Source organism: Lepisma saccharinum, chromosome 16 (assembly GCF_977018435.1).
Source record: "Lepisma saccharinum chromosome 16, izLepSacc3.1, whole genome shotgun sequence".
In the NCBI taxonomy this organism is placed as follows: Eukaryota; Metazoa; Arthropoda; class Insecta; order Zygentoma; family Lepismatidae; genus Lepisma; species Lepisma saccharinum.
Genome location: NC_139244.1, coordinates 13,840,700 through 13,852,819, shown reverse-complemented (window position 1 = coordinate 13,852,819; position 12,120 = coordinate 13,840,700). Strand labels below are relative to the sequence as shown.

At 36.1% G+C, this 12,120-nt stretch overlaps 1 protein-coding gene across 2 annotated transcripts in view; it reads right to left on the bottom strand.

Moving 5' to 3' along the window:
• The window catches only part of Naa80 (N-alpha-acetyltransferase 80), a 43,834-nt gene that overhangs the window by 27,018 nt on the left and 4,696 nt on the right, over positions 1 to 12,120 (bottom strand). For both annotated transcript variants that reach the window (XR_014443488.1, XM_083137723.1), the window contains exon 2: positions 432 to 544. Coding sequence is in view for 1 of the 2 variants with exons in the window: in XM_083137723.1 (XP_082993849.1) it covers positions 432 to 541 (110 nt within the window). In the remaining variant the exon portion in view is untranslated. The remainder of the gene's footprint in view (positions 1 to 431; positions 545 to 12,120) is intronic.

Here is a 12,120-nt window from a genome sequence, read left to right as displayed (position 1 = left end):
AACAAAAGGAACTTGGGCCCATAAGATTTCCATATACTATCCACATATGCTGTGGATGTCTTGTTGTACCAAACAAAATTCTGCTGGCAGAAAATGGATATATCATCAGCATTTGATGCAATGCCCATATGTTCAACATAAACAAGGTGTGTCCTGAAAGTTTCATCACTAATCCCCCCCCCTCCTTCACCCCTTCCAACACACAAAAAATTCTTTACCGACTCTGTGACCAAGCAGACAAGGTGAACTTTTGATGTTGCCATCAATGTTTCTGAGTTCAAATCCCAGTCTGGGCATAGGTGTCCTTCGCGGCTATCCCTTCATCAATTTCACTGTATCATCACAATTAGCGAAAAGTGGCAGAAAAAAGTGACGCTAGATAACAAAAATAGAAACAAATAAGAAATCATTCTGTGCAAAGAGATACATACCTTGCTGTTTTGCTTCTTTTCCATTCTGCATTTAGTAAATCGCAGCATGAGTCCATAAGATGGGGATGTTTATGAAGGATAAGTACTTCTTTGTCATCATTTGATATCATAAGCTGAAAAGAAAATGTTAATAATCTCATGTGCCTATTCAGAACCAGCGTTGCCAGTTTTTAATCCCTCCATTCATTGGAATCAGAACTGGCCTCTAAAACATGAATACATGATGAAGGTTGTGCGAATTACTCACAAGTTGAATATATATATATATATATATATATATATATATATATAATATTAACTTACGCGGTGCGGTTCTGGGCAAGTCTTTTTCCCTGTGGTTCCACTATAGTTTATCACCCTGCAGAGGCAATATTTACATCATGTACATCTTTTCCATTGTTTTTTGTCTCCTTAAGTTATTGTTAACTTTGATAATAGAAATAGATTGAAAATAAATCTGAAAACTGAAGAAAATCACGGTAGATTGAACACAAAAAAACCTAACGTGTTGTTGTATTTAGTTATTTTAGGCTGCTACTCTATAAATATTTTAAAATGCTAATCGGGACAATGAAGATGAATGACGATTGAGACCACACAAAGCATGATAGAACATGCATGTCCTGCATGCAAAAATCAAAATCTCACAACCTAGAGCGTTCACATGTCATATGCCATTATAGCAGACTACAATTACCCCAATTCCTAAAATCCATCATGTTCATCAACACCTGCGTGTGGTGGAAGAGGTAGACTGCGATGGATTCAGATAAAAGAACCAATGTAAACACTGAAGTCATAGATGAAATAACAAAGGGGTGATATGTTATATTGGAAACATTGTTTTTCCACATCTCATCTCACAAACATAAGTGAAACTAGACTTCTTTTATTCTAAAGCATTATACATGGTGCCCAAAAGAGGCATCCAAAAGTAGTCAGAGTTTGTTACTTTTCTTTGGTCACCCTGTATTTACACGAGTGTGTGTCATCTGGAGACCTGCCTCTCCCCTCATTGGAGGTTTTCAACTGATTGCACTTTACCCCTTCAGTATATCCAAAACCAACAATAAGGAAGAAACCATTTGCTCCTTTACACGGTTGTAGCTTGAATTACAACAAAAACAAGTTAGAATCCATAATCACTGTGTGCTCTATGAACAAACAGCTACTTCATGAAGGTATTTCAGTGCAACGAGTTCCACATTTGTAGTCTGTGAGATATTGAAAGGTTCTATTAAAGTCTGACCACGAAAGAGGTGAGTAGCTCAGATGGACAAATCAAATTTCAAAAGGAAAAAGAAGGAAAGTAGATTTGAGATGAATATTTCGTTTGTGATTTTGGTTGATTATCATTACTAATTTTTACTAAGGCAACATTACTACATTTGAAATTTCAATTCTTCTGCCAGGAGTAGACTATTTTGGTAGGATCAGTTTCTCATCTTCTTTCCACTTGCAGCCATCATACCTGTTTTGCCACTGGACTCATCCAGTTAGTGCATGCACACTTGCCTTACTGGTCCTAATCTAACACAGGTGATTGTCGACATTAAATGTGGTGTTCTCTTATCTGATAGCTCTATAAGCCCACCACATTTTGTCCTATAGCTCTGATAGTTTGCGAGTTATTAATCCTTAAAAAAATAATGGATCTGTGGGCTGCCAGACACTACCATTGCATACAAGGGGTGCTCTTTTCGTAAGGCACTCAAATATCAATATCTCTAGACTGTGCATTTACACTAGCTTTTAATCCCAAGTTTGATAGACTGATAGAAGCTGTGAGAGATGCAACGAACACTGGAATTAAGGTATTATCAATAATATTATCATTGATATTTGTGAGCTTTCATGTTGATTATCAAAGACGTTATTATCCTCATAAATCCTCATAAATTACGCATAAAGAGGGTAGAAGTGTGTGCTAAAGCATTTGGTTGGAACAAATGATTTGAAATAATTTTTCAACACCGTCAATTTCACATTGTTGTGCTGTCTAGTATGTTTGTTTTGCGTAGTAGTAATTTGTTTGTGTTTGTCTTGTGTAGTAGTTGTGGTGTGTTTGTGTTTATATTGTGTTATAGTTGAGATGTGTTTGTGTATGTCTTGTGTAGTAGTTGTACTCTCTAATGTGTTTGTGTTTGTCTTCTGTAGTAGTTCCTCCATTCATATTGGGGGTTAGGCGTAGAGCTGACAACTCTGCACTGTAAAAAGCCATGTCAAGAATCAGCAATATAAGGCCATGGATGTTCCCAAGGTAAAATATTCCGGAGGTAAAATAGTCCCCCGTTCGGATCTCCGGGTGGGGACTACTTTGGGAGGTCCCTGGACTAAGGATAAGATCTACGTTAGGAATAAGGATATTAAATTAGGCACCTGGAATGTTCTGAGTCTTTACCGGCCTGGGGCATTTCAGTGTACAGTTAATGGGATAGTTAAGTATAAATTAGATGTAGTAGCTGTCCAGGAAGTTAGGTGGCCAGGAGAAGGGAATTGTAAAACTAAAAATTATACTTTTTTCTATGGTGGTACTGAAAATCATAATTTTGGAACAGGCTTTTTCATAAATAATAGAATTATCTCGGCTCTTAAAACAGTAGAATTTATTAATGATAGGATATCATATGCAGTTTTACAGGGTAGGTGGTGTAAAATTATTTTAATAAACATACATGCACCAACGGAAGATAAAGATGATAATACTAAAGATGATTTTTATACAGAGTTAGAACAGGTCTTTGATAAATTTTCTCAGTATGATATGAAAATTCTGTTAGGTGACTATAATGCACAGATTGGCAAAGAAGAGACATTTAAACCCACGATTGGTAAAGAAAGTCTTCATGAATTAAGTAATGATAATGGTATAAGATTGATTACTTTTGCAACCTCAAAGAATTTAATTGTGAAAAGTACCACTTTTAAACATAAAGATATCCATAAATATACCTGGTCTTCTCCAGATGGTAAAACTCATAATCAGATAGATCATATTCTCATTGATAAGAGAAGGCATACTAGTATAATTGACGTTCGTACACATAGAGGTGCTGACTGTGCCAGTGACCATAATTTAGTAATTGCTAAATTAAGAGAAAGACTCTCGGTGTTAAATCATAAGCAACAAAATCTAAAAGTTCTAAAATTTGATACAGGAAAGTTTGTTGATGAAAGAATTAAGAAAGATTACCAAATTAAACTGTCAAATAGATTTGATGTTTTGCAGGATTTAAATGATGATGAAAATATAAATGAAACAGACGTAAATAAGAATTGGGAGCACATACGTAATGCAATAGAATCAGCAGCTATAGAAAGTATAGGATACCATAAACCGAGAAAAAGTAAGCCATGGTTTGATAATGAATGTCATAATCTAATAGAAATAAGAAATCAGGCTAGACTTAGGTGGTTAAATAACTCTGATGATACAAATCTAAACAATTATAATAGAATAAAGCGAGAAGTTAACCGCACATTTAGAAGTAAAAAAAGAGATTACTTGAAAAGCAAAATTAACGAAATTGAAACAAACAGCAAAAATAAAAATATCAGAGATTTATATAAAGGTGTAAATGAGTTTAGAAAGGGGTGGCAACCTAAAGTAAACTTGATTAAAGATAAAGACGGTGATTTTCTAGCTGACCCAAGCGATATTCTAAATAGATGGAAGAACTACTTTAATGACCTTTTAAATGTCCATGTAGGAGATAAATCAGAAGTAAATGAAGTCCACACAGCAGAACCTTTAGTTCCAGAACCTAACTTGACTGAAGTTAAAGATGCTATTAAAAGGCTAAAGAATAACAAAGCACCTGGCATTGATTTAATACCAGCTGAGTTAATTAAATATGGTGGAAATTCATTAATATGTCAAATTCATAAATTAATTTGTTTAATATGGAATAAAGAAGAAATCCCTCAACAGTGGAAAGAATCCATAATTGTTCCTGTGTTTAAAAAAGGTGATAAAATGAACTGCAATAATTACCGTGGAATTTCTCTACTCTCAACAACATATAAAATATTATCTAACATTCTTTTAACAAGACTAACCCCATATGCTAATGAAATTATAGGTGATTATCAATGTGGATTTAAACGCAACAGATCAACTACAGATCAAATTTTTTACATCAGACAGACACTTGAAAAAAAGTGGGAATATAATCAAAATGTCCATCAGCTATTCATTGATTTCAAAAAAGCATATGATTCGGTCAAAAGAGATAAATTATATAATATATTAGTAGAGTTTGAAATACCTAAGAAGCTTGTTAGTATGATAAAAATATGCACCAGTGAAACAGAAAGTAAAATTCGTGTGGGTATTAATATGTCTGACAAATTTACAATTCATGATGGGTTAAAACAAGGAGATGCATTATCTCCATTGCTCTTTAATTTTGCCTTAGAATATGCTGTTAGGAAGGTAAACGAAACTAAAGAAGGACTAAAATTAAATGGTGTGACTCAGTTGTTAGCATATGCAGATGATGTAGACTTACTGGGGGATGATGTGAATACAATTAAGAATAATGCTAAAATATTTTTCAAAACTGCTAAAGAGATAGGTTTGGAAGTTAACAAAGAGAAAACTAAATATATGCTTACAGGCCGAAACCAAGTGTTAGATAATAATCAAAATCTAATTATTGATAACAACTCGTTTGAAACAGTTTCCAAATTCAAATACTTAGGAGTAATATTAACAAATGAAAATTATATTAAAGAGGAAATAAAAAGTAGGCTTAATTCAGGAAATGCATGTTACTTCTCTCTTCATAAACTTTTGTCTTCTCGTTTAATATCTAAGAAACTAAAAGTTAAAATATACAAAACAGTAATTTTGCCTGTAGTATTATATGGGTGTGAAACTTGGTCCCTTACATTGAAAGAGGAACATAAATTGAGAGTATTTGAAAATAAGATCCTTAGGAAAATATTTGGACCTAAAAGGGATGAGGAGACAGGTGAGTGGAGAAGGTTACATAATTTAGAACTACATAATTTATATTCATGTCCAGACATTATTAGAATAATTAAATCAAGAAGACTTAGGTGGGCAGGCCATGTGGCACGAATGGGAGAGGAAAGAGGAGTTTACAGGATTCTTGTTGGGAAACCTGATGGTAAGAGACCAGTAGGAAGGCCAAGACGAAGATGGAGGGACAACGTTGATATGGACCTAAGGGAAATCGGTAGGGATGGAAAAGAGTATATAGATCTTGCACAAGATAGGGACAGATGGAAGGCCTGTGTTGCTGCAGCCATGAACCTTCGGGTTTAAGAAGGCTAGAGAGTTAGTTAGTTAGTTATTAACTTACGTTTTGCGAGTATCGACGTAACTCCTGTGATGTTTCGGGGTGCAAATGCTCCCTTCCTCAGGCTGCTCATGTTTAGGTTATGTATAAATCATAACCAGTATTGCAGCGCACGCGGACCGTGGCTATTCACAGTTTTTCAAGTTTTAACATTACAAGGAGCAGTTTCTAATTGGGAAAACGACATGGTAGTTTGACATGTAATGGGTTTTAGATTTTTACTGTTTTTTAACCATACACCTTTTACCAATCCTATATCCTGAACTTATGGAGAGTTCGACGTGGTTATGACTTATACATAACCTAAACGTGAGCAGCCTGAGGAAGGGAGCAGTTGCACCCTGAAACGTCGCAGGAGTTACGTCGATACTTGCGAAACGTAAGTTAATATTATATATATATATTGAACTGGCCTCTGCATTATATACGATTTATACATGTTGTATGGGTAGAAGATACTTTTCAATTATTTAATGTTGCAATTCTATGCTTTGGTTAATGGTAATGGATAGATAAAATAATAAATACATGAAAAACACCTATGCCCTGCTTAGGACTTGAATCCAGAACCTTTGGAGTGGAGATCATGGGCAAAACGCACACACAGACTGCCACAAAGGTGGCTGAATGGAGTGTGAATTCATCCCCTAACGACTTGAGAACAGTGGTGGATCCAGAAGTTACAGTTGGGAGGGGCAAATTTTAGACTAGTACCTCATATCACTGAGAATGAAATCCAACCTACAGTTACACTATTTTATGCGAACAATATATCATGCTGTAAATAGGAACCAAACTGACTTTCATATTCTAGAGATTAGAGTAGGCATATATTGCAAAAATAGGGGTCCTGGGATGGAATAGATTGTTATTGTACATCATCGTATCATAATTCTCCCCTTTGCATGAAAAACTGAATGATGAGATATGAGGAATAAAGTAAATAAACAAAGATCAAGAACTCAAGTGATGTCAGGTTCGATCTCTTTTTACGGAACATTGCACAGTGGTTTGGATCCAAATTTAAACTCCTGAGTCCAGTTTTGAATAGCTTATCATGTGTATAAAGTGGACTTAAATATATCTTTAAAAATGTTCTTGAGCCTGTTAATCCTGGTGATAAAAGACTGAGCATCTAAGTCTTCAAAATATTAAGCATAATGATATGTCCAGAGACGTGGCAGTTGGGAGGGGCGATCACCCTCCCTGTGGATCCGTGCCTGCTTCAGAAAGTACCTCTCATTGAAATGTTTTGTCTTGAAGTATGCACCACTTTATCTGAACAGGAGTGTACACTTCGCAACATCTTATTTGACCGCCCTGAAAAATTTCAAAGTCCGGAATTCGTAAATTTGGCAGCATAGCGCTTCAGAGCCAACTAAGAGTAGCCAACTTTGCAACATTTCTTCTTCCTGAATGAGAACGCTCGTGATTTTTTTTTCATTTTTTCACATTCCATAAAATAAAGATACCCTAAAGCAGTAATAAAATATATGAGTAGACAAAAAATGTTAAGTAGAAATACGAATGTTGAAAATATTTCAAGATACTTCGTTCTGAATTTGAAAATAGGAAAATGTATGTGCATTGTGAAACACTGAACAGGTTCTCATCCACCTGGAAAGAATTGCGGTCACATTTGAATGCAAGAAGGCAAATTTATGATGATTTTAGGCGAAATGTTTAGTAAAGATACCTTGCACAACACCAAACGATTCTGCAAAATGTGTCTTTTCCTTGGTTCTTGGCGAAAAATGGTTCGAAACTCTGGCACAATGTTGCTTCTACTGAGATGAACGTGTTTTACTGAGCCCTCTGTTAGCAATCTCCTGTAGTAGTTGGTTAGTTGACAACACTTTAGCTTTTTACTGTTTTCGTCAAGATCGAAACATCGTAGGTTCAAATCCCACCCTTTCCATATTATTTTTTCCTTTTTATTTACAGAGTACGAAGTGTTCTAATAACGTAATATAATATTATATGATATTACTGTAAATATTTATGCGATGCATGCTCAGTGGCGGCGATTGGGTTTCAAAAATGATGGGGCAAGGTGGGGGAGGGGGGGCAAGGACAGTTTCTTTCCGTTGGTAGATAATGTTTAGCATAGGCTGGGTCATCTGCCCTTCCACACTCCATAATCGTCACCACTGTGCATGCCTCAAGTAATGCTTCTACTAATGTTTTTAATCTATCAGTGATTGGCAGGATTTTAGGAAATACTTTTCCTTTCATTCAGCTGTTTTAAGTTAACACATATTAATAACTTACATGTCAACTTTCTGCATCCGGAAATGCTGGACATAAATCGCATAAATATCAACGGAAATGTCCAAGAAACGTACATAAGCATTCTCGTCCAAAGCCGTTTACTTCCTGAAAAAGATTTTGCAAAGAAGCAGGTTTGAACCCTTGACCTTCCATTCCATAAGCAAACGATCCCCCTACACCACACGGTTCACGTTATTTTATGCACTTGGTTCGGATCCCACTTTAAACTGTAGGTCCAGTCCCGATTAGCCTTACTATGCATAAAGTTGACTTAAAACACCAAATCAACCAATTCATCTCCTTTCAGAGTGGGCCTTCTATGATACTGTAGTCGGCCAGCATTCGAAAATACAGTTCTGCTTCACGTATACCAGAGAGTAATTGCATTTAATGTCCTCCTCCGTAGTCGAGCGGGCTAAGGCGTTCACTCGTCTTGAGATCGTTCGCTGCTGTTCGAATCCGGCTCTGGTCGGAATTTATTCGGCCTACGTATAGGGCCGGTGGCAACCCACCATCGTGAGGAATTTGGGAAGCTCCGAGTGAGCGAAGACCTACAACAACGGCTGGGGGTTCGTCGGGCTGATCACCCGTCACCCCAATACTGATCTAAGACCTCCACGCTATAACAGGTGACAGAAGAACAGTGTGGGAGGGAGACCAGCAGTCGGTAGGTAAGCCAAGGGCTGTAGCACTGTGGGTTTAATTTAGTTTTTAATTGCATTTAATATTGTGACTAATTTTACTTTAAAGCTACAGATTAAAGCGATAATAGTGTCCAGAAAAAGAACCTCATAGTAGATCTTCACACAAAGTATTTTAATCCATTGCCAAACATTTCAGTTAAGAATAATATTATGCCTTTCCATTGACCATATTTTCGATGGTGAATTTGCTAAAAGGACCATGTCAAGAAATCTAAATATGTAAGTTTTACTAGTAAATGCATTTAAAATGCACGAAACAACAGGGGAGGAGAAAAATAAACTTAAAAAATAAGTAAAAATGCAACAAAACTGTTAAAAATACTGACAAATAAAGTAAAAGGCCGAAAAATGAAAAAAATGTAAAATAGAAAGCGTTTTCCGGCCCTAACTGAAGGGAAACGGACGTGATATCAGGTTTAGCATTGTTTTTAAGGGCCAGAAAAAGAGTTGATTTTTCATCAACTTCCGGACTCTAATTAGTAATTATGACCATTGAAAAAGTTGGAGGTAGCTTACTTAAAATTTTCTTGCTGAGGGATCGTATTGCCCCATATCTCCACTTCATAATAAAGAAAAACATCAAGTTCATATTCACTGCGGAATCCGGCTCTGGTCGGAATTTATTCGGCCTACGTATAGGACCGGTGGCAACCCATCATCGTGAGGAAATTGGGAAGCTCCTTGTGAGTGAGCGTAACCTGGTCAAGAAGACCTACAATAACGGCTGGGGGTTCGTCGGGCTGATCACCCGTCACCCCAACACTGGTCTGAGACCTCCACGCTATAACAGGTGACGGCGGAACAGTGTGGGAGGGAGACCAGCAGTCGGTAGGTAAGCCAAGGCCTTTCAAGGGCTGTAGCGCTGTGGGTTATGTTATGTTATTAAGATCATATTTCGAAAATGACTTGCAGTTTTCCACCACGAAAATATGTTTTTCATAGTTTGAAGTTCGTTAGTATTATCTTTCAAAGTTTCCATTGTTTTAATTTCACACAATTTTATATTTCATACATTCCTCTCTCTTTTCATACAGTCTTTGGAAAAAAGCTGAAGTTTCTTGTCAAACGGGGTCTGGTTCAAATTTCTGCTTTTCGCTCTCCTGTTCCTACTTTAAACAAACAACAAAATACTACGTAACTAAACGATTGCTTGTTCAAAACACGGAATTTTTACACAATTTACAAAATATGACAAAACGCCAATTAACATGTTCATCATTTTTCTCTTTCAGCGTTTCTCGATTTTATCTGAATTCGTTTCCTCATGAAAATTGCCATGAGGAAATTATAGATATGACGTTATGTGTGAATTGTTTTCTTCAAACTGATAGCTAATCATAACATGACCTACCTGGAGGAAAGGTAGCGTGCTTGATTCTTACGAGGGAGGTCGTGGGTTCGATTCACCACCAAGGCAGGTTTTTTTTCAGGAGTAGATCGTTGGGTGTAAAGTTTATCCACCATGCTAAGAAGTTAACATTGGTCTCTGTATTTCACGAGGTGAAAGGAAATAGTAAGAGAAAGTTATTTGGATGATAGGAGGAAGTCACGTGCCACGTGGAATGCGCAGAATCAAGTTACATAGAGCTAAGTCTGTAATGGTGGTTTCGAATATTGCAAAGTTAGTGCGGAAAGTTAGTTATATCTGATACTCATACTTCCTGTTCAAAGAAGACAAACATTTTAGATACAAAGCAGTGAGGAATTAACGATCATTATGAGGTTTTGAATTTTTTGTTTGTCACTCACTATATAAATACTTATTAGTAGTTTCTTATCGAATCGGCCTTCGTCGCAATAACAATTTATTTATGTTAATTGGCGATTTACTATTAGTTTTAGATGCATGGTAAGATGGTGGTGAGGGGATTGACAACAGTCGTTACGAAGGAACGAACGGACATAAAATTACCAATCTTAGCAATTTGAACTCATTAAACGCTCTCCTTCGTTACAGCACTGCACTACATCACTACTTAACATAACTGTGTGTCTTTTTTTTTAGTATATCGAAATCAAATAATCAATATTTTAGGTGTCAGTGAAGAACAAACAATAACATAACTTAAATAACATTACATTTTGCATCCTGAATACATATATGTGATTTGTGAATTAATCATGATGTGTGTGTTAACACAACATATGAACAATAACTAAAAAGAAAAGTTTTAACTTTAAATCCTGGAAATCTCCAACTTCTAAGGGGAAATATGCGCAGAAGGGACGTCTCTCAAGTGTGCATCGGATTCATTTTTTAAATATTCTAATATCAACGGTATCTGTTCAGCAAAGAAAAAAATGAAAAAAAAGAAAGAGAAGAGGGCGGGATTTGAACCCGCGACCTTTCACGCTTGATGAAAAACAAGGATAGCAATGCCTAACCAACTGCTCTACGTTAACTTCACGATTTAATACCCTTAAAAACATGTTAATGTTTATGAAGACTCCCACCTTCCTGTGTTTCAAGCACTTTTTCTCGACAAGTCTTGTAAAATATATGTTTTTGAGAACTGTTCGATATTATGCAAGGTATTGTAAATAAAATGTCGCATAAATTCCTCACAAATTTGCTTCTTTCTGCACAAACTTGATGGCAATTTCCTCCAGGTGGAGAAAAACTCTGTTCAGTGTTTCAAACCCCCCAAATTTCAAGTCGAGCAAGCAGAATCGTAAATATCCTTCAAGGTTCTTTTTCCAATTTATTATTTCTGTTTGATTGTGTATTATAATAGCGGTTTATAGTTTCTAAGTTCATGAAAAGTGTTAAATTGAAAACCTATCACCGCAGCGTTTTTCGTCTAGTGGAAGGACCTACTCAAAGTTGGCTACTCTCACCTGGAGCGGAAGTGCAATGTTGCTAAATTTACGATTTCGGGACTTAGAATTCTTTCGGGGCGGTCAAATAAGATGTTGCGAAGTGTACAAAAACCCATCCAAACTTTACTATATGTGGATATGGGAGGGGGAGTCCCCCTTATGTGTAAAACAGAACAGTACAAATAGAACTCTACCTTCCAACTGAGTAGTAACTAACTCAACACCCTACATGGAGACTACCATAGATATATGAACTATGTCTACCAATTTACTTTCATGTAGATATAAATGATTTTAATATAACTTCATTTTTGTTGCACAAAAGTACTCACACTAACAAAGGAAGCTACTGCATTTACACTTTTCCAAACTAGAATGTTTGCAAAACAAAAATGAACATGAACAGCAATTATGAAAACAATTTCCAATATGATGAAAAATTAAAACTGCCACACAAACAAGACAAAACATGTGACATTTTCCATTTTTGCTGAAAATATTGTGCCAAAATAACTTACAAAAATTCAAGTTAAAATATTCAACCATGATTTTTCACAAAGTACAACG